Source organism: Chenopodium quinoa, unplaced genomic scaffold (assembly GCF_001683475.1).
Source record: "Chenopodium quinoa cultivar QQ74 unplaced genomic scaffold, ASM168347v1, whole genome shotgun sequence".
In the NCBI taxonomy this organism is placed as follows: domain Eukaryota; kingdom Viridiplantae; phylum Streptophyta; class Magnoliopsida; order Caryophyllales; family Amaranthaceae; genus Chenopodium; species Chenopodium quinoa.
Genome location: NW_018743850.1, coordinates 2,461,452 through 2,485,568, shown reverse-complemented (window position 1 = coordinate 2,485,568; position 24,117 = coordinate 2,461,452). Strand labels below are relative to the sequence as shown.

At 37.8% G+C, this 24,117-nt stretch overlaps 1 protein-coding gene and 1 pseudogene across 1 annotated transcript; both read left to right on the top strand.

Annotated features, from left to right (window-relative positions):
* Nucleotides 1-265: 265 nt before the first annotated feature.
* Nucleotides 266-5,471, top strand: LOC110685931 (annotated as a pseudogene).
* Nucleotides 5,472-8,519: 3,048 nt separating this feature from the next.
* LOC110686278 (uncharacterized protein At1g21580-like) lies at nt 8,520-22,545 on the top strand. The gene is made up of 11 exons (XM_021862892.1): nt 8,520-8,529; nt 8,606-13,567; nt 13,794-13,923; nt 14,061-14,211; nt 14,335-14,407; nt 18,890-18,964; nt 19,987-20,077; nt 20,178-20,448; nt 20,524-20,566; nt 20,637-20,740; nt 21,732-22,545. The coding sequence occupies exons 1-11, from the start codon at nt 8,520-8,522 to the stop codon at nt 22,143-22,145; spliced, it is 6,324 nt and encodes a 2,107-aa protein (XP_021718584.1). The 3' UTR covers nt 22,146-22,545.
* The last annotated feature ends 1,572 nt before the right edge of the window (nt 22,546-24,117 follow it).

The following is a 24,117-nucleotide window of genomic DNA, read 5'->3' as shown; positions in this document are numbered from 1 at the left end:
ATCAAAATTTAATTCCAAATCTAGATTCTAGATCTTAGGAGGTGAGACTGTGAGAGTACTATCATCAAAGGTTATGACCAACATCGAAATAACATAAACTTGTACTATATCAAATTTAATCTCATATTTTAGATACTTCCCCTCAAGACTCGAGACTTATTATGTTGCTAAGGACTCGATAATTGACATCTACATTATCTTTTAATCAACAAAAGTAAAAAGACATGTTTCTAAATTGTATAAAAAAAACATAAAATGCCCCACAAATTAGGCAACAGGCAATTAGCTGATCGAAAAATCCAAGCCACCTTCCCATTCTACGAAGTGTATACTTTGCCTTCATCCAACCAGAAAGTAAGAATAGTATATTTAGTACTCACTACGCTCTCTTTCTCTCTCCTCTAATCTGTTATTCGACCTTGAAAAGCAACCAGACGGCGGTTAAACCTTAAACCCCAAACCAAACTCACCTTCATTATCTTCCATTTTATATAAATATTTAGTTTTAAATCATATATTATGGAGTTAACCCAATTTTACAAGCTACTAAAATATCATCATTCTAACATTTCTCAATATACTTTGACATTTTTTAATTAAAGTAATTTCTAGCCGGAAAATGATTCCGACTGATCATGACGGCGGCGATGGGCCGGCGCAGACGGTGGTTGTTGGGGTGAAGATGGATGCTTTGAGTAGAGAGTTGCTTACTTGGTCTCTTGTTAAAGTTGCTCAGCCTGGTGATGTTGTTCTTGCTCTTCATGTTCTTGCTCCAAATGGTAAATATTTTAATCATTTTGACTAATTTATGGAAGTTTTTTGTGATTTTGTTATATGGGTGTTTTTAAATTAATGTGAATTTTTCTGGGATTTGAGTAGATTTTTGTGGGTGTGATTATGATATTGGATTAGAATGTGTTGGCATCAATAATGGTTGGTTTTAGTTTTAGGTATTTCTGACATTTTCTAGTGATTTTGTTATCAGGGTATTCTTAAAATGGTGCAAAATTTACTGGGTGTGATATTATGTCATTGAATGTTATGGGCACCAATGGTGGATATCAAATTTGGGTGTTTCTCCAAAAATTTCTCATTGTTTTTATTACTCTAAAAATGTTCAAAAATTTTCTGGGGTTAAGCCAGAAATTTATGATTTCTTTGAAAAAATATAAAAATTGAATGATTTTTTCATTGAATTTGATGTTATGGGCAGTAATGGTGAATTTTAAATGTGGGTGCTTCTCTTTAATTTCTCATTTTGTTGATTTTTTTTTTTTTTTACATGCAATGCTGATTAATTGGTTTTCTATTTATGGACAGAAATTTTTGATAACGATGGTAAATCATCGCTTCTTTCACTGGTGAAGGCATTTGATTCTGTTCTTGGTGTATATGAAGGTTTTTGCAATTTGAAACAGGTTAGCTTCTGATCTGTGATTGGCTGCGCAGAATTTGGCAGAAAAGGAAACAAAGTAAAGACTGTGTTTTTTAGGAGGAAAATAGTTTGAGAAGTATTTCAATCAAACAAATGAAATTCGATTGCTAGTTTCTTCAAAATATTTGATCAGACAGAGCCTACTAAGGCAAACTGAGTCATGCACAAGTAGAATTTTGTGGGGCTGATTCTAAAGTTGCAGAATTGGTATTTTTGTTTGTAGGTTGATCTAAAGCTGAAGATTTGCCGTGGTTCATCAGTCCGTAAAATTATAGTCCGTGAAGCGAATTCATATGCTGCAAATAAAGTTATAGTTGGTACTGCTGTTAAACACCACACCATCCGCTCATCTACTTCAGTGGCCAAGTATTGTGCCAAGAAATTACCTAAGGACTGTTCTGTTCTTGCTGTTCGTAATGGGAAAGTTGTATTCCAAAGAGAAGCCACTGCATCTGCTGCAGGAAAACGCAAGGATTCTAAAGGTTGTAAGCAGTTTGTCCACTTAGTTTGTATTCAAGTTGTTTCTGAAAGTCGTGACATATGTTTGGAGGTAGAAAAGGGTCGTTTGGATTGGGTTCGGTTTGGGGTAATTTAGCTAATGAGTCATTTGGTTCGGGTCAATGGGGTCTAGTCACAATTGGGTCTATTGTAGATTGTAGTTTACAAAGGAATAAATCAATTTCGATCCTATTAATATTCATGCTGGGTCAAGTCATTTTCAATTCAGGTAAGAAAGGGCCATCGGGTAGGTTGATCATTTTGGGTTAAGTGAGTTTTATTAGATCTGTAGATATCTGAATCTTTCATGTTTTTCAGGGGCCAATGATCAGCATAATAGTATCTTGGAAGGACTTCAACGATCATCAACTATCAACTCAATACTTAACAATGATGATGCAGATATTTCACCTAAAGTGGGATGTGATGAAGGTATAGATACAGATTTGGAGCAAACCAGGCTCAAAATTGATGCTTTACGTCCAGAAATGGTGACAACACAGACTTGTTGTATTTGTTCTCATTCATTTTCGTCAAATAGTTCCCTCCCTTGCACCAGCATGACAGAAGAGCCTGGTGATTATGATAAAGAAGACAATTCTAAGGCTTTAGTTCCATTCCAGAAGTTGGAAGCAGCGTCAAGCTCAGTTTCGTTGCTGGTTAAAGAATTGCCTGAACTTAGACCGGGTTGGCCACTCCTTAGACGTAGATTGTTGTCTGCAAGAGAAGGTTCTACATCATCTTCTTCACGTGATATCTCTGTTGTGCAATGGGCAACATCATTGCCCAGCAGACAGTATATGTCCACTGTAAGCTCATCTTCAATTGAACAAAATCGTGAGGAGCATGATGCAGATTCCTGTGATCAAGGAGTACAGAATAATGCTATGGTTCCATTTAGCACTGAAATCCCATCTCACACTCTGGATGAAGATTCTAGAAGTGCACTCAGACAATTGGAAGGTCTTCATGAGAGGTATTCCTCAACATGTAGGTTGTTCAAGTATGAGGAGCTTCAGTCAGCAACATCAAACTTCATGCCTGGTTTGACTTTTGACACCATTTTTTCATATCAATGGTTATGTAGACAATCATTATAGTGCATAATAATTTATTATTTGTTGCTTACAGAAAACTTAATTGGAAAAGGAGGCAGTAGTTGGGTTTATCGAGGTACTCTTTCTGACGGCAAAGAATTGGCAGTGAAAATCTTAAAACCTTCTGAAGATGTATTACAGGAATTTATGATGGAAATTGAGATAATTACTTCCCTATATCATAAGAATATAATCTCCCTCTTTGGGTTCTGTTTTGAGGATAGTAACCTTCTACTGGTCTATGATCTTTTATCCAGAGGAAGCCTCGAAGAGAATCTTCATGGTAATTTTCTGATCAAGCATTTCTTTAATCATAATGTTATTAGAAGTTGTGTATAATTGGATGTGATATCAATAAAAAGTTCACTAATTATTAGCAGGTGACAAAAAAGACCCTGTTGCATTTGGTTGGAATGAGAGGTTCAAGGTGGCTTTGGGTATGGCTGAGGCGCTTTATTATCTTCATAATAATAACAGTCAACAAATAATTCATAGAGATGTGAAGTCATCAAATATATTGTTGTCTAAGGATTTTGAACCACAGGTAATGAGCTATGTAGCTTGATGTGCAAGTTTTTCTGGTCTCTCTTTTTATTGATGCTCATGGACTTGTTGCTTCTACTGTCTTCAGCTCTCTGATTTTGGATTTGCTAAGTGGGCATCAACTTCTTCACATATTACATGTACGGATGTGGCTGGAACATTTGGGTCTGTATTCGGAAACTTCTAAATTTTGTCTTTGTTTTCTGTAACCATCACTACATGTGTACATGCTTTAACTTTTTGAAACATGTTTTTATAATTTTGCACCATGGCCTGCATGTGCTGAATAATTCAATTGTCGGTATACAATTTGAAATGTGTTTAATTTTGCAGTTACTTGGCCCCTGAATACTTCATGTACGGCAAAGTGACGGACAAAATTGATGTCTTTGCATTCGGGGTTGTTCTTCTTGAGCTTCTCTCAGGAAGAAAACCCATAAGCAATGAGTTACCAAAAGGTGAAGAGAGCCTAGTTATGTGGGTAGGTTACTCTTCCTGTATGGATTCTCTTCACTGTGCATTATGTTTTGATTTTTCTCCATCTCAATATAATGAGTGTTCATTGTCATCAGGCTAAGCCAATTCTAAATGGCGGTAAAGTTTCCAAGTTGCTAGACCCCTGCTTGGGCAGTAATTATAACCAAGACCAGATTGAACGAATGGTTTTGGCTGCTACCCTTTGCATCAGACGGACACCTCGAGCTCGGCCTCACATGAGAGTTGTAAGTTGCAATTTGATTTATGCTTAGGAGTTGTATTTACAAGGATTACGACTAAAACACTTTATAGTGACTATAGTCTCATTTTTATATCCACAAGGGCACAAGTTGTATTTCCATGTACCCGGTCTTTTGTATTGGTAAAAATTATGGCTTTTTGACTGATCTGGGAAGTTCCCTGAGATAGGATACTGTGGGTCAGGCTTTGTTCATTACCATCCTAAGAAAAAATATCTACAAGCTGCATAATTTTGTTTTTGTGAATGTCTTTTTTCCCTTGAATATAGTACGGTAAAACTAAGGTCTTAACCTGTATCTGTTTTACTCGAAGTTATTTTTCCCTTAAAACTTCATTAAGTAGAGTTATACAGAAGCATATCACTATTTTGGTGAGATAGATTGGCACAAATTTATTCCCTTGTACCTTATAATGTTTCATTTACCATTTTTTTACATTTTTTTTTTCCTAATTTTGTTTTTATTTGAACGATTTTATTAATTCCTTCTAATTTGCTATTCTTTTGGTTGAGACAGATACTGAAGCTCCTGCAAGGAGACCCTGATACTATAAAATGGGCAAGGTTCCAAGTCAATGCTTCAGATAACATTGACAGGCTGGACGAGGATGGTCTTACACAGATTGATCTCCAGTCACACCTTAGTCTAGCATTGCTTGATGTTGAGGATGATTCTCTCTCCGTGAGCAGCTTGGAGCAACACGTTTCACTTGAAGAGTACCTCCGAGGCAGGTGGAGTCGCTCATCAAGCCTTGACTGAGATGCGGATATTTCTTGGGAGATCCTAACTATACATGACAACACAATTTTTTCTGTATATGATATCCTTTTCTTCCCTTTTTTCTGAATTCACAATTATGTTCTACCAGTTCTTGGCCTAATTTGCTTGTATATGTAGTAATAACAAAGGAGTTGTTGGGTTTACTTACAGTACATCTGAGTGCGAGAAATGGTGCATTCTTTGGTGGGTTTTTCTTTATGTTTTCTGTTGTCAAGTGTAAGATAGATAATGCAAATGAAGCTGTGAAGCTGAAACTGTAGTTGTAAAAGGCCTGTTAGACTAATAGTGTTGTTATATGGCCGAATCTTGTACATATATATGTAACATATTGTACTATAATAAATTAAAAATGAAATAGTTGAGATTGATTGTGTAAATTGATATTGGACGAAGTATTCTTTCTTAGGTTGATGTCATTTCATTTGGTAGAGCTTATTGATAGCAAAATGCCAACCCTGGACCTGTTTGTTTTTTTTCCTCTCAACGATAGCAATGGTTTTATCTTAAACTTCACTTTCAATCAATTGTATTCCTAACCACACAAAACTAGTGATGGTTCAAGATAACTAGATAAGAGATTATCTTCTTAGTTTTCAAGTATTTTTTTTTACAAGTAAAACATTTTTGACAACCTTAAAAATTATGACTAGATATTTTTGGGTTAAATACTATGGAGTATGGAGTACCTAGACCTGTCAATTTTCGACCCGACCCGCAAACCTGACTCGAACCCGACCAGTTTTTGTGGGTCTTGAACAAAGGTTTTTGACCCGTAACCTGATTAAACCCGAATCCATTTAATTCGTAAATTTGCTAGTCAAACCCGACCCGTCGACCCAAATTTTTATTTTTAATTTTTAATTTTTATAATATATATACATTTATTTGAAAATTAATACTGCGTATTAGTTTATTGATTAAGTTTGATTGTATGTCTACCATTGGACATTCATTATTTCATCTCTTTCTCATTTATCTATCTCATTTAACTCTTGCTCAAATCCACTCCAATCACCTCCTACACCAATTATCGACCCAAACTAATTGCATCTGTATAACCCACATCACCGCCATACCATCAATCGATTGATAGGTCTACTTATATTTTGTCAAGAGATATAATAGTCCACATATATAATTATGTTGGTCTCTTCCTTAAATTTTGGGATGTTTAAAAGATTTATTTTTAAGGTTTTTTTTTTTAAAATATATATTAGTTAGAATTTGAAATGCTTCTGTGAAATAGTGACGATTTAAATTATATAGTATGTAATGGCTAAAAATAATATGGTGAAAATGTTCGATTAAAAAATTGGAAAAAAAATAGCAAATTAACCTTCAAAAATCAGAAAATTTTAAAAATAAGCAAAAAACAATTAAATAAAAAATTGTTCTAAACACGTTGGGTTGACCTGAACCCAAAACTTTGGGTTAGGGTTGAGCATTTCTCGACCTGTGACCCGACCCGAATTAACCTGTGACCCGGAGCGACCCAACCCGAACCCGACCCATCTGACCCGATTGACAAGTCTAAGTACCATGTAATGTGTTCTAAATCATGTAACTACTATCTTTTGTTGGAGTCCTTTCAATATCTCTATGGCCTTATAAGAGCATCATAATGAGGGTCTTTTACATGGTTCTTAAAAAAAAGAAAATTTACGTAAGAAATAGGAGTTTCTAGTTTGGAGTTTGCAATTGGTGTTTGAGTGTTTATGAAATAAGACACAACTCATATAAATAAGAGCTATGTTGATACGACATAAATTAGTACCGGATTTTTCACCATATATCCCTGAGTTATTTTTTTATTCATCATATACCCAATTTTTTTTCCAAATTCACCATATACACTTGACTTTCACAAAAATGTCACCATATGCCCTTAATGACTAACAACAATTAATTCCGTTTGTCATTAAGGTTAATTATGCCACATGGCATCATCTTATTAGTTTTTAAATTAATTAATTAATTATTTTTAAAAAAGCTTAAAAAAAAAAAATCAAAACACCACCTTTAACACCCACCAACCACCTTAGCCCAGCCACCTCCCCACAATCGCCACCCAACCCAGCCTCTTCGCCGCCGACACCCCTCCCCAATGCGCCGGCGCACCCTCCCCCTGAACCCCGCGCCGGTGCCCACCCATTCCCCTGAACCACCATGCCCCACCCCCTCTTGAACCGTTAAAACCCCTCCCCGCCTTTCAACCTTAGCTAAAAATCAGGCAACCACCCTGAAACCACTTTGTCAGCGGCCCAAATCCCCTACCCCACGTCGCCGCCGCCCACCATAGCTGAAAACAATCACCTCGACACCATAAAACCCCAAAATTGAAATCCCCAAATTAAAATCGAAACCCTAGATTTCGATTTTAGGTTTAATTTAGGGTTTTGGCGTTGTGATTGAAGGGGTGGAGATGGAAGGAGGAGGGGCGGTTTGGGTTTGTCGGTGCGGGAAGGGGTTCTTGGATGTCGGCGGTTGAGAGGGTTTTTCGAGGGAGAGAGGTGTGGGTTTTTCAATTAGTAGGTAGGGGGTGTTTGTCGGGGTGGGGATGGAGGAGGGAGGGGGTTGTGGGTAGGGGGATGCAATCGCCGACGAGGGAGGGGGTCACGTCGGCGCAGGGGAGGGGGTGGATGCCGACGGCCGGCTGGCAAGGGGCTGGGTTGGTGGGGGGAGGGGGGTGGCTGGGGTTTTTTATTTTTAAGTTTTTAGTTTTTTTATTAATTATAATTATATTAATTAATTAAATTGAAAAATTAAAAGAGAACCAATCCTAGCATGCCACGTGGCATATTTAGTCTTAATGACTAACGGAGGTTGATGTCGTTAGTCATTAAGGGCATTTGGTGCAATTTTATAAAACTTGAGGGTATATGGTGAATTTGAAAAAAAAATTGGGTATATGGTGAATAAAAAAATAACTTAGGGGTATATGGTGTAAAATCCGAAATTAGTACTACTATTACTACATTTTGCTTGTGATTGTATATTAATAAATTGAAAAGATGTACAAAACTTGCATAAGTAACCTATCAAAAGTGCATCTCAAGCACGACCCAAAAGCACATGTGCCATTATTTACTTACCTAAGTTAAATGTAACTTATTTTAGCTTTTTTATAGTGTCGTGTTTTACATATTTCTTCTAAAAAAAAACACAGCCCATGACCCAACACGGACAATAACGTATCAATATATCGTATCGTATTGTGCTTTTGTTCCTGTTAACTTGTGTTATGTTGTGTCATAAACTAATCCAATCCAATGACATCTATAGTCATAATCCTCTCCAAAGCACGACAAGTGTAATAGTGTATCAAAGCCCCTAATCCCACGGCTAAGTATCAACCCTTAATTTATGGCCGTCAAAAAAAAAAAAATATAATATGAAGCCTTAAAATGATATTACCCTGAATCTTCTAAAATGTTGACCAGTAAAAATCATCAAAGACTCCTCCTAGTCAAATACAATCTCCATTACCAACCACTCTTTCTGTAAACAACTCTAAGTCCTCTGCTTCCCAAACCCCCTACTCTATACAACCGCTCTCTTTTCCCCTCACCACCATGAACCACCACAACAACCACCACCATTACCGCCACCACCACCAACAACAGCACCACCACCACCCTCAACTCATCGACTCATCCTCCTCCCCTCGCTACCTCCCCCACCTTCCTCCTCCTCCTCCTCCGCCGTCTTTCCCCGACGACCATCCTCATCTCTTTCCTCCTCCGCCGCAGCGCCACCTTCCTCCTCCTCCTCCACCCCACCACCATCATCATCATCATCCTCTCTCTCCTCGCCTCCTTCACCATCCTCCTCCACCCCCACCACCTTCTCACCATTCCCCATTGAAACCCCCTTCAATTTCATCAACTCCCCTCCTCACCAACACCACCATAACCCCCATCAACAGCCTCATCCTCATCATCGTCGTATTCTGGAAGACGACCCTCGAGATGGGTTTCGATCTCCGACTCGGGTAATCCCTCCTAGTCATTATCATCATCATAATCATAATCATCATAGTATTCATGATGTTGATGTTGATGTTGATCATCAGCTTCGATTTCGGTTATCTCAACTCCCTCCGCCGCCGCCGCCTTCTAGGGTTTCGCCGATGTCTCCTGTTGCGCGTCGTTCTCCTACTCAATTTGCTCAGTTTGATAGGGTTAGGCGTGAGATTGAAAGTCCTCCTAGGTTTAGGGAGGAATTGGGTTTAGATTCTCGTGTTAGGGTTCATCATTCTGATGGGGTTGAGTATCAATTGAGGCGGGATCGGGGTGATGAGCGTAGGGTTTTGGGGGTTTTTGATAGATTGGAAGGGGATTTTGGTCGTGATCGTGAGTTTGAGCATCATGAAAAGTATTATCCTGAGATGATGCCGGTGAGGAAGGAGATTGAGTTGAATTCGGGGAGTAGTGATTGTCGTCGAGGGTCGTTGAATGATGAGGGATTGATGAGGGGTGGTAGGGATGATGTTGTGTTGGAGGAGAATGTGAATATGAGGCGGGGTAGTGGCGGTGGCGGTGGTGGTTCGAGGGAAGTGTCTCGGTCTCCCATCAAGTTTCGGATTGGAGGGGTTGAGGTTGATGATGAGGGAAGTAATAGAGGGAGGAAGGAAGAGGTTCAAGAGTATAGTAATCGCGGTACTCCTAAGAAGAATGTGCAGAAGAAGAGTGCATTTCTTAGGATACAACCAGGGAAACCACAGCAGCAACATAGTAGTAGTTTTAGGAATAGGTTTGATAATAATACTAATAGAACTCCTAGTCCACACAAAGGAAAAGAGTCGAATTCGGAGTCTTTAGATTCAAGGGTAAGTGAAGAGAGAGTGAGAAACCCTGTCGAACTTGATGTGTCTTTTAAATCAAATGCTTTAGTGGCCAAGCCGATCATGGCTGCCCCTTCTTGTTCTGGGGTAGATTGTAATGTGAATAACTCATTGAATGATTTAGGTGTTAGAACAGATGGTGATAGTCTGCCAAAAGTAGAGAGTCTTACTGACAATTCTTCTGTATCTAAAAGGGAAGAGAAACATATTAAGAATAGGGTTAGAGTGTCTCCTATCATGAAGAGACTTGGCAATCCAAATAATGTAGAGGTACGCAGTAATCGTTCAGAATCGTCTTCTGGAGGGTCTAGTAGCATGTCTGGAGGTATTACTTGTAAGGCAGATTCGAAAGGTGAGGTTTTGGGTAAGGTTAATAAGAAAGCTGGATTAGATAATGTATCTTTGCCTGTTAGGAAGAAGAGGAAAGCCAATAGCCCTCTTTCCCGCCTATCTAGATCAGTGTCCACAAAGACAGATAGTGGGCTTGTAAATGTGAACTGTTCAGCCAATCATCCATCTGATGGCTCTATGCCTTCTGATGTCTCTGTAAAGAATTTAGAGATGAAGTCTTCTTGTGGCGCCGATGTTATTGATTCAACTCAGAACATATTAGTGGATATGGGCAAATTTGATGTCAGTAAATCCTCTACTGCTTTAGATCAAGGGGAAGTTCTAGGTCATCCTGTTTCTGAAGTGTCTGATTCTTCTAAGAGAATGAGGGAGATTGGAATGTCTGAATATCTTCCTGATTCACCAGGATCACTGAGGACTGGATTTTCTGATGGTCATGGAAACATGGAGGGTATGTTACAAGATGAGCAGAAAATCTCTAATCCCTATGAGGATGTGACAAAACCTGTGGAGAAATTTAGTTCGGACGTATATATTGAAAAGGATAGTGTCAAGGATCAGGATATGGCTCCTGTATTGGTCGGCAATCATGGTTCTGAGGAAGGTTCCTCTGAGCTAGCGTTACGTGTTGGAGACAATGTGGATAGTAATGACAATTGTCATGGAAATGTGGATACATTGGATTTTGTAGAAAACATGAGTTCTATCTCAATTCCAGCTGATGTCTCAAACAAAGAAAATATAGTGGATTTATCATGCCCATTGACTGATGCTGTTAAGTCTTGTGAAAAACAGGTCTTTTCTTCACCTGAAAATGCTACTATTGGACTATCATTAGGGAGTTTGTATTCTGATAGAAATTATGAGCCAGAATCAAGGTATTCTGAGGATTATGAAAAGTTGGAAAGTATCTCAATTGATGTCTGTAATGACAAAAGAACCTCCCTCAGTTACGATGATTATGTTACCATTAGTTTAGAACATGTAAAAAACAGTGCTCCTGATGTCAGGGATACAAATGACATTCAGGAGCAACAATGTCAAGGTTCGGAGACCATGTTAGTCAATGATGATACCACATTAGAAAAAGAAGACAATTCAAAGACTTGTGTTGATGCAGGTGGTGTATTGGCTGTTCCTGTTAAAAAGGATAGCTCTCAATTCAACAGAAAGAGAAAATCCAAAACTGAGCCAGACTCTTTAGATTCGAGAAAATCTGAATCGTGTCAACTGGTTGTGAGCTTAAGCCTTCCTATTGAAAATGCAACCCTTCCTGTAGAGAAACATAGCTCTGCAGTTTCAGGGTCATCATGTGTCGAATCAGATGTTTCACATGGAAATGAAATTGCTGGAAGTTGTGTAAAGGGTATGAATTCCATGAATCACCCTCCTGATTTAGTTCTAATTGAGCATTCTTCTAGTTTTGGTAAGAAAAGGAAAGTATATCCATTGGAATCAGTTCTCTCTGATGCACCAGAGTCTGAGAGTTCTGATTTACCTGTGTCTGGAAAATCGTTGACACCTGTAGCTGATGAGCCCTCCGCCAATAATTCACCACAATTTTCAGAGAGATCTGAACTACAAAAGTCTGTAATTACTGGGAAAGATGCAGTTGACAGAGCAGCCAGCAATTTGTGTGCAGAAACATTGTGTGCAGAAACATGTAGCTTAGCTGACAACTCAATCTCCGACTTCCTGTGCACAGATTCATGTTTATCTATCACAGGTAGTACCCCACTAGTAGAGCAGTCTAATTTGCCTGAATCCGGGTGTCATCAGAAGGTAGATGAGAATTTGATGACGGCTGGATCCAATGATGGAAATGGGCTCATTGCGTTAGCAACAAATGAGAGAGAGAGTAATTTGCAGTGCTTGCCTGTTGATCATACCAGGGATGCAGATCAAGGATCTCTGGCAATGAATTTGGATTGTGATGCTGATATTGCTCTAAATTCTAATCCATCCTCTTTGTCTGGTTGTTTGCAGTCACGTGCTGAATCTACTCATGGTGGAGTTACTTCTAACTTTGATGTGTTGGATACACCATCCTATTCGGGCCTAACTGAGGCTTGCTCTCTTCTTCCTTCATCCTCGGATACATCAATTGCCAGTCCAGTGATTCATGTGACCTCAGGTGAGAAGCTGTGTAAGGATGACAATAAATCAAGTAAACCTTTTACAAAGCAGAGCTCGATTACCTCCCAGGCCAATCTACTTCCTGAAAGTCTTAAGAAAAGCTCGAAGCTAGGTATATCAGCAACATCAGGTGTTCAGCCATATGCTCAGAAGGGTGTATCGATGTCATCAAAGCAGGGAAAGACTACAATATCCAGCTCAAATTTCATGATCAGACAGAGGAAGAATGTGCTAAATCGTTCCGAAGCAAGTCCTTCCACCAGCCATCTTTCAGCCGTGATTAATCCCTCCAAATCACAGACTTTTCCTGTAAAACCTCGTACATGGCATCGAACAAGTAACTTAACATCTAACATACCTGTGAAAAAGCCATCCATGGGAATTCCTCCACCACCCAGGGCACTGTCTGGTAAAGCCGTGAAGGTTCAGGACACTTCTTACATACGAAAAGGAAACAGTCTTGTAAGAAATCCTGTTTCTGGTGCAGCCACTTCAGGTTCTCTTGCTGTTGGTGCACCCATTGATCGGCCAAGGCCAAATAAGACAGACAAGATCAGGAAGACTGTGGGCTCTGTGATGATTGAGTCTACTGGGTTACCTGATGGCCTTGTGAAAGGAGGGCGAAATGCCCCCATTGATATGCCAAAGACGCCTCCATTACCCTGCAGTAGTAAGACATCAGATAATGATGCTGTATACTCCGGACAATGCACATCCTCCTTACATGTGGATCACTCTGAAGGAACTGACAATGAAGAGGCACTTAAATCTCCTGATGTTCCATTGAATTCCTTTATGGATCCTGAAACTGCTGTGAACATAAATTTGGAGGATCCTGTTATTTTGAGTGATGGAGATTTGCTTGGATCGAATTCAGAGAAGATGATATACATTAAGCACAAATCAAATCAATTGATTGCTGCTTTAAAGTCCTCACAATCATCTTTGCTGAACATTGACAAGGGCACAGCTACATCTTCCGATATCAATTACTTCAAGAGAAGAAAAAACCAACTCCTTAGAGCTTCCTCTGATGGTAATATTCAGCAAATGGCTGTGGTAAATACAGATAATTCCAAGTCACTTTCTCAAAGGGCTTTTCATGCTTCCTCTGGCAGAAGTTTTACTAAAAGACTATCAAATAAAGGTATCTTATTACCCGACTCCCCATCTGATTATAGTTCGTTAACTGAATACTGAATCGCTAGATAGCAGTTTATGTTTGTAAATATTTTTAAATAATTAGTTGGAATATTCTATCTGGCTTTAGCTTCTGTGTGTGTGTGTGTTTGTATTAGTTTCTTTGTCATATTATAATCTACTACCTGGAAAAGAGTCCATAGACTCCATACTAATTTTTCTATAATATGCAGTTAAATCTACAAAATTTTCGCTGGTTTGGAAGTTGGATGAGTCCAAGTCCTGTGGTAAAGGTGTTGATTCAATGAGATCGAGGAGACTGCTGTCCCACTTGTTACCTTGGAAAAGAGCTACTTATTGGAGGTTTGTCTGGCAGACCTCGGCCAGCTCTTATAGTGCTCCTATTTGCTGAAAGCATATGCTATATCAATTATATTTTATTTCAGTGATTTTGCTTGTGGATGCATTTGTCTGACTGAAATTATGTGGTTGTTTTTTAGTCGAAAACTGCTTTCTTCAAAAAAGAGGGGTGCTGTGTATGTAAGGTCGAGTCGTGGTTTTTCTTTAAGAAGATCAAAGGTCATAAGTCTTTCTGGAACTAGTTTAAAATGGTCAAAGTCCATGGAAAAGCGTTCAAAGAAGGTTGGAGAGGTTAGTCATATCATTATTTCAATGTGATGATTACAAATGATATAGTTTTCCTATGGCTCTTTTGCGTGTAATTGGGTATTGTACTCCATTTTGTCTTACTAGTTTGTTTATTAACCATCACAGGAAGCTGCTAAGGCAGTTGCTGCAATGAATTCTGTACAAAAATTTGGATCCTCAAGAACTAGTTCTAAAGCAGGTAGGTTGATTACAAGATTCTTAGAGCACCATTATTGGTGAACAAAAAAAAATGGTTCATGGGTCACTATCACCATTTCTCTCTCATCCACATCAACCCAACAAACCATTTACAATATTCACTCTTAACAATAAACACTAAACAATGGTTCATCATCAATACTCCCTACCCCACCTTATTTTATTTTTGTAAATATAATCTTTTTGTTTCATAATTATAATTTATTAACCGATGTCAATGTAATTAATTGACGTATTTAATATTTTAATCGTGATTACTAATTAAGAAATTATCGCGTTTTTTTATCAGCTTTTTAAAAAATTAATTCTTGTGATTAATATTTTTTAAACAACAACGCAACTAATTTTAATTAACATAAAAAAAAGGAGGTACAAATCGTGATTACAGTTCTACAACTATAATCTAGTACATTTTATTTAAAAAAAAAACACAACTACACATCGTTTTGTAAGATGTCCTTAGGGATAACCATTTGTTGTAAACCTAGTTGCCTAAGTTTTCGTTGTTACCAAATTTATTCCATATATGTTCGACCAAGTCGTTTTTTTAGCTGCAAATGAGTCTGTTGATCCTCAATCTCTGTTCTACGAGACAAGTATAAGCCGATATCCACAATATGATCAGTACGGTACTCGGTAGTGTCCTCATTAGCGTTCCCTCCAGCATTCATAAACTCATTGGTATTAACGTTATTTTGATACGTCTCTCGTTCATCTTCAACGATCATATTATGTATTATGATGCAGGCGAGCATGATATTGTGGAGTATGTCGGTATCCCACGCCAAAGATGGCTTTTTAATAATGGCAAAACGAGCTTGAAGGACCCCAAATGCACGTTCAACGTCTTTTCTTGCAGCTTCCTGGTGTTTTGCGAATAAACGATCCTTATGAGTTTGTGGACTCGTAATGGATTTCACAAAAGAAGCCCATCTAGGGTAGATTCCATCAGTAAGATAATACCCATTCGTATAATGATGACCATTGACTACGAAGTTGACAGGAGGTGTCCGACCCTCTAAGACGTCTTCTAGCCTCACTTATACGGACATACTCATCACAAGCGTCTGAAGCACACCCGTAAGCTAGTTGTCTAACGGCCGCAGTGCACTTTTGAAGTGGAGACAAACCAAGACGACCTGCCGCATCTCGCCTTTGTTGAAACCAAGGGTCATGTTGGGTCACTGCGTTGAGAAGGCGCTCAAACACATGTTTACGCATTCGAAACCGGCGCCGGAACAAGGAACTTGGATAAACTGGGACTTCCGCGAAATAGTCATTGTATAACCGTGCATGACCTTCTTCGCGTCCCCTATCCTTTCGGGGCTCAATAGATTTTCGTCGGCGTTGCTGAGTGGCAGCCTGAATAATTGGTGGAATGTACTCATGCATTACGTGTTGTATCATAAGACACACTTCATTACGTTGTTGAACTCTAAGCTCCCTTCCCTCATCATCCGGGTTAGATGAAGATGAAGGGGAATCGGTTGAGCTTTCGTTTAAACTATTTGAATTCATTTTGTACGTAAGAAATGTAAGATAGAGTGAGGTTTGCTAATAGTAACTGCAAACGATTTATGTGTTTGTGTGTATACAAAATGAAAGAATGGTGTTTATTTATAGTGAACTAATTTGTAATTCTTCTTCAGAAATAGCTGAATATAAAGAGACAAAGATCACATGGGCTATGACAAACAATGAATTACAACCACACAGAAATTGAATGGAGAAAAAGGGTTTCACATGGGCTATGACAAACACTGGATTAGAACCACACAGAAATTGAATGGAGAAGAAGGGTTTCACATGGGCTAACAAAGGGGAAATTAAGATACTGACACAATTATATATAAAGAGACAAATTGATATAATTGAATAAACAGAATAAGATCACATGGGCTATGAAAATGGGAAAGTGGAAAAGATACATTTTATTGATTAATTGATAAAGTACAAACATAAGGAAATGAGTACAAGAGGTTGAACTGGAATTGAAAACTTATCACTACTGAAAAATGAAGAACAACAAAGGAATTGAACACACTTAACTACAATAAAAATAAAGGACACTAAGCATCATTATTGAAACGTTGAATATTGTTCCGAAGTATTACTATCATTTCGTCTTCCCATTGCTCTCGGTTTACTTTCTGTTCTAGACGAGATAGTTGCTCCCAGTTGATCCTATATTGCTCTAGCTCAATTTTCCGTTGTTTCCTTGCCTCCTTGCGCTCTTGTATTTCAAGTCTCTTCATTTCTGCTTCGTTTGACACATTCATCGACTCCCCAAAAAGCTGCAATCGAGTGTTGAATGTTTCTAATTCCTTAAATGCTTGACTTGATGGAGCTTTACCCTTCAACCTCGACTTAGCCTTTTTAATACCTTCAGCACGAGCTACTCTCTCATCACCGACACCCACGCTCGTTGGTGTGGTAGGTGAGGAATTGTCACCCTCATCCCGTGTCCTCTTCCCACTACTTCCGCTCCCTACAGACTCATCCGTCAGTGGAGTTGAATGTGGACGTCCCACCGATGGCTTGAATGTTTGTTGGTCCAAGAAAGACCGGAATTTGTCCCACTTCCTTAGTTGGATCCATTCCTCGTAGAAGGTGAATCGTCCGAACGAGTTCTCATGGATTTTGTGGGCCTCTTGGATAACATCATCTTCGTTATAGCCACTTCCCTTTCGCTTCCGGGCCTTATCATAGCTTCCGCACCACTTTAACACGGCTTCAGAGATTCGCATCCACCTTCCCTTCAAACTACTAATAGTTCGTAGGGATATTTCATCTGGATTCGATTCCCTGGCAGCATCGTATGCGTCCAAGACTCTCTTCCAAAATACACCCTTCTTTTGATTTGTGCCGATAATTATGTCGGTGCTGGTGTTCATGTAGCCGGATATAAGAGCCGCAGTTTCTGATCGCGACCAACCTCTATTGTTTGAACCACCAACACGATATTCAGGAGTTGATTGGAGTGGTTGCTGTAACATTTGACTGAAGTTTTGATGGGGAGAAGGAGTTTCATTTCCCTCACCATCATCCTCACATTCTTCATTTGCCTCATCTTCTTCAGATAAAGACATTGCTCGATTCCCAAATATTGGGATTCGGTTGTTCTGACGGAAAATAACCAGATGCAGCACCATATTCACCGTAACCCATTGGTATCATGGATGGATGTGGGAAATTTGAATTGCTTTGAGAAAAATTAAAATTTTGAGGGAAATTTGGTGGATTATATGGGAAACTTGACCGGGGTATTTGAGGATAAACTCCAGAAAAATTATGGGGAATATTTGTGGATATTTGTGAAAAATTTGGGTGAATTGGAGGAAAATTAGCTTGATTCGGGATCATATTTTGACCCAAATTTTTTTTTTTGCTTTCTATTTGTTTTGGGGTTGGTATTAGCATCCATAATTATAATTTATATTTGGAAAAAATAAAAATTTAATAATAATAATAATAATAATAATAACAATAATAATAATAGAAATAATAATAATAACGATAATAATAACGATAATAATAACGATAATAATAATAATAATAATAATAATAACAACGATGATAATAATAATAATAATAACAACGATAATAATAATAATAATAACGATAATAATAATAATAATAACGATAATAATAAAAATAATAATAATAGTAATAACGATAATAATAAAAACAATAATAATAATAATAATAATATTAATATTAATATTAATGATAATAATTAAAAATAATAATAACAATAATAATATTAATATTGGTATAAATAATAATAATAATATTGGTAATTATAGAGGGGATTTTTGAAGAGAAAAATATAGTAGAAAAAAATGAATTTTGAAAGTTGAAAAAAATATATCAATATGGGTGTCTATTTATAGAGGGGAAAAAAATAGAGTCGTTGGTAATTTTTTTTTTTTTTTTTGATTTGTATTTTGTAAAATATATCCGTTGCAAAATTACAACGAATATATTTAAAACAGTGCACACGTGTCAAGCAGCGGCTGGGCCAAGTGGCGCGCTCCCAGCCGCTGATTTCTATTTTTTTTTTCTGAGCTTCAACAGCAAAACGACGTCGTTTTGCACCATGAAACAGCAAAACGACGTCGTTTTGCTATAATACCAGTCCAAAATATTGGTGGGGCCCACAGCGAATTAATTCATGGAAATGCTTGCTCCTGCAATCGAACCCATGACCACTCAACATGAACCATTAAAGGTTTGCCATTAAGCCACCACTTTATTTGTTTATTCATTGTGAACAATTAAATAGTTCACCCTTAAAGATGCCCTTAGGTCATGAAATATTCTGTAATCTATTTTGAGACATAAATAACTAATTCGTAATGTGGGCTTCCCCTATACCCCTGGTTAAGTATTGTGTATTTTGGTATGGTCTTGTTGCAACCTTCACCACTCTAGTTGACCTGTTTATAAATATTTGTGACAGGCGAACGAATATTTCGTATTGGCGTTTTTCGATACCGTATGGATCCTTCAAGGAGGACACTTCAAAGGATTTCAGGTTTCTAGTTTACTTTGCCCTTGTCTTTTGCTTCATAATTTCCTTCAACGTATGATTAAGAGCCAAAAAGAAATTATACTGGCTTGACATTTTGGTTTTGATTCAATTACAATATAGACTTAAAACTTATCCAGCGAGAGGTATATCAATGGGGTAGTCGGTAGCCTATTCATAGTTATGTCAAAGTCAGGAGGTAGAAGTTGATTCTCGTGCTGTCATTAATAGTAGTTGATCAATATATTTATATCCAAGTATATCACACGTGCATCCTTGTGTTTGTAGGGGTTTGTGGGATGCAGAGGATCAGCAGCTGATCTATGCTTCTTCCTAGCAACTTGCTTTCATAGTCACCTAGTGCTATATGAACATTGTGCATCTATTCAGTTCTTTTTATTTAGAATGTGGTTTGTGTAGTTGTTGCCGATTGGGAATCTTGGGATGTGCTAGATGGTATCTACTGTCATTCCACTAGAAAATTAGCTAGCATAAACAGTTAGGTCCTGATAGAGGATACAGATAAAGAATCACAATATGCGGCTGTAAAAGGCCTAGGTTAGAGTTGTTTTTAATCTTGTGTGAGGATGGTCATGGACAGCTTTTGAGTATGTCAAAGTGCAGTTTTACTATGCTCTGATTGTTGAAAATTTGTGGTAGTGAGTCAATTGTTGGCTCCCATCCCGTTTAGTTGCAGTTGTAGGCATTCAATATTTCTTCTGCTAAAGGGTGTGACTTGTGAGTGGTTACGTACATCTTCGCTCAATATATATATCAAATTTTACTGTTGCTGGAGGATATCTTAATGCTCTATATATAAGTTTAACTAAATTAATGGGTGGCCTTGTGTTGCTAAATGTTAATGCTCCTTTACATAGCTGCCTGGAACTGTGATCCACATGGTACTAATTTGCCTTTCAGATTTTCCTGTTGATTTCCTCCTTTCTTTCAATCTTCTTTTAAGAATTCATCTGCTATTTATGATTGATATTCAATAGTATTTAAACTAACCATAAATTGTTGAATAGATGAGGAAGCATCTGACTTTACTGCTTCAAAGACAGAAAAGGATGTCAGAAAAACTTATGTGCCAAAGAGGCTAATGATTGGAAGTGATGAGTATGTCAATACTACTAGCAACTGTTTGCAGGAATGTTGTTTCTTGAAATAAAACTTACTCTTCCCTCTGGTTTTGGATAAATATCTTCCTATTTGGTAGGTATGTTCGGATTGGCAATGGCAACCAGCTTGTTAGAGACCCAAAGAGGCGCACTCGCATTTTGGCTAGTGAAAAAGTTCGATGGAGTTTGCACACTGCTAGGATGCGATTAGCCAAAAAACGTAAATTCTGCCAGTTTTTCACTAGATTTGGTAAATGCAACAAGGGTGAAGGAAAATGTTCATTTATACACGATCCATCCAAAATTGCAGTCTGCACCAAATTTTTGAAGGGTTTATGTGCCGAATCGGATTGCAAATTGACTCATAAGGTCTATCATGCTATGCCCTCTGTCTGGATGATTGTGTTTGGACCATTGTTGCTTAATTCAATATCTGTGATGCAGGTTATTCCAGAAAGAATGCCCGATTGTTCATTTTTCCTGCAAGGTGGTTTTCTATCTTTATGCATTTGATTAGTATCACAACGAGCATAAATGTTGACTGCCTTCTCATGCAGGTTTATGCTCCAATGAAAAGTGTCCTTATCGTCATGTCAATGTGAATCCAAAAGCCTCTATATGTGAGAGCTTCCTCAGGGGCTATTGTGCTGAAGGGAATGAGGTATTAATTGCTAACATCAATATATTTAAATCTTTGTTTTTCAAGTCATTAGCCATTTGCATTTTCTCTCTATCCTAATGCATTTGTCCACCTTTCCTTTTTTAGTTGTCTAAAATAATTTTCTTTAGTTAGCCGCTGCACATTCATTTGACTTTTGCCATTTGCAGTAAAGTATTGTTGGTTAAAGTTTACGTGTTAAAAGTGTCAAAATGGACAAAGGGGGTAAAATATGATGTCATTGTTGTCAAGTCATTATCCTCTTTCTGCAAAGTTTTTTCTTTTTTGCCCCCTTCATTCACGTCTTTCTATTATTAAACGCTTCATTATTTCCAAAACTAGCTTAGAAGGAAAATTCCTTGGTATTGCAAACTCAACTGCTTGTGTAGTTTTTGTGTCTTGAAAGTATGGTTAATATTTACTTGATTAAACAACATTTACTTTGAAAATTTATATTAAGAACAAAAAAGAAAATAGAGGCACAGTAAAGTAGCATATTTTTTTTAATCTCAATGCTATTACCTTTGTACAGAAGGTTTATTTTCCTCCCCCTCTCCCCTGCCTGTCATTTCCTTACCGGCTCTATCTTACTAATCTTAGGATACTAAATTTGTTGGAAGTAGTGCATACATCTTCACATATATGGGTTCTGGATTCTGGTTCGACTTTGCAATGGTGGATGTGCCATTGTTTGTCGTGTTTTTGTCTGGATATTATCAGATTTTCTTGTCCAGCTTGTTCTAGGTCTATCATAGCAGGAGTCTATTTTAGCATCGTGATTATATTAACCATTCATTTCATGGCATGCATAAATCAAGTCCTGTGACACAATTATCAGAAGGGTATCTTGAATTGTGTTTTGGGATTTTAAATTGACTATTATGTTTTCATTTATTGGTTTCTTCAACCAAACTTCTCTGTTTGCTTGTGAGTGTCACATGTCGACTTACCTGATAGAAACAAGTAGAACAAATCTCTGTCTACACACTTGCAGTGCCGGAAGAAGCATAGTTACATCTGCCCCAAATTTGAAGCCTCCGGTAGCTGCCCTCAAGGATCAAAATGCAAACTTTACCATCCAAAGATAGGAAAGACTAAAAAACGGAAAGGTCAGAGGGATCAGAAGAATGCTAAGGGACGTTATTTTGGTTCTGATCTCTCAGTGGTTGTAGATCCTGAGACGAAACCCATTATGCTGAAAAATCATGCTGAACCCAACAAAGTCAGTAGTGTTTCCTTTCAAGGAGACTTGGGTGATTTTGTCAGCCTTGATGTTAGTGATGATGAAGCGCAAGAGGATGAACTGACGAGTGAGCATACCTTCTTATCTGAGGACGGCCCTCAGAATTCTCAGTTGGATGATTTTGATGAACTGATAAAGCCTCTTCGCTTACTGGGTAGGCTTTAGGCAAATCCTAGATTTTATTAGGCAAATCCTTAAACACGCCCCACTGCAGTCATGGGAAGGACAAGGAATATCATGGAGATGCAGTCATCTGTAAATGTCTTGTTTATTTGCATTTCCTCCTTCTTTTCCTTTTTTCTTGGGGTGTTCATTGGGACAGGAGGGATTATGTAGTATACTTTCTTTTTTTTCTTTTTTATTTGGCAATATACCGCCTTGTAAAGTTGTAGAGATTATACTATAACATTTGTACTTTATGTAATGATCAATGAATTAGTGAGTTTTACAAAAGGGAAAAGTTTTCCAACAATTTGAGAACTTCCTGTTGGGTTTGGTTTTGAATTTGTGTTGCTACAAGGCTGGAGGATCATTAAACACGTTAAGGCGATTTTCTTCCACATTATATACTCTGTTCTTGATGCTGTTTATGTCAAATAACAGAAAATAAAAAAAGGTTGCTTACATAAAACGGTACAAGCAGTATGATTTGACAGACATCAAGGGCTAGTTCATTACCTTTATGATCCATTTGGTAGATTTGGTTATAGAAAAGGGAATAAGAATGAATTTTAGTGTAAGTTGACAAGCAAAGTTATGTCTTATCAATAACATAATACTAAAAGCGAATCTGACATGACACTTGTCTATTCTAAGTATATTTTATATGCATTCAATGAAAATATTTTAACATATCTTTTATATATTTTATAATAGATATTTTCTACTACCTCCGTAAACGGTTATGTGCAACAATGATACCGTTAACGGAGGCCTAGGCAAAATTTTGTGTGGGTTGTTTAAAGTGGGTAATTGCTTAAAGTACAAAGTGATTATTGATTTGAAAAGGGGTCCTGGTTTTTTAAAAGGAGGAGAGAGAGGCTGCCAAATTTTGGGGTAAAAATTTTCCCACCAAAATTTTGGGCCTCCTTTTAAAAATTTCAAATTTCACCCAAATTTTTTCCCTCTTACTTAAATTTGCTAGCAAATAAAAGGGGGTATATAAACCACTTGCCAGACATTGTTACTTAGTACAAGCATTCATAACAAACATTCCAAATGTTTTTCCAAATTACAACATTCAATGTTCACAAAAGTTAGAACTTAATTTTCTACCTAAACCTAATTACTCCTACGTCATTAGCAGTGGATTAGCAGCAAATCAGCACAGCTCTTCAAAATTGGCCCACTTCATAAGCAGTCCTGCAATCTGGGAACTCAGATAAATTAGCAAAGACAACATGGCAGAAAATTCAAGTGATGAATTTTTCTGCATTGACCAAATGCTCAATGATGAAAGCAGCATGGAACATAGTCAGACAAGCAGCATGGAAGGGGCTCAGTACCAGGACAACACTGGTCCAGATGATGAAGCAATCCAGCAACCAACAAGCAGAAAACAGCTCACAGTTTCCAAGAAAAGGGAAATTGTAGATGAGTATCTACTGAAGCTACAGGGGGGAGAAATACCAAGGGGTTTTGTTTCACAGACAGCCAGGAAATTCAATGTGCATAGGTGCACTATTCTCAGATTATTCAAAGACATCAAAGCCCAAATGGAAGTGGGGAATGCCATTGATGTCAGAAGCAAGAAACTTGACAAAACAGGACCAAAACCAACAGAGTACACATATGAATTCCTGCAGTCTGCCCCACTATATAAAAGGACCACTGAGAAAAGCTATGGGGCTACTCTTAACATTTCACATACAACCATCCATAAATTAAAGAAAAAGGGGAGGCTGAGAACACATACTAGCACCAATCATCCAGCATTAACATCCAACCACAAAATATCAAGACTCCAATGGGTTTTAAGGCATCTGCTGCCTGCTACTCAAAATGAGGACCCATACTTTGTTGACATGCAGCAGGTAGTGCACATAGATGAGAAGTGGTTCTACTTGAACCCAGACACAAGAACATTCTACCTATTGCCAAATGAACCAAACCCCTACAAGTGCCAATAGTCCAGGAG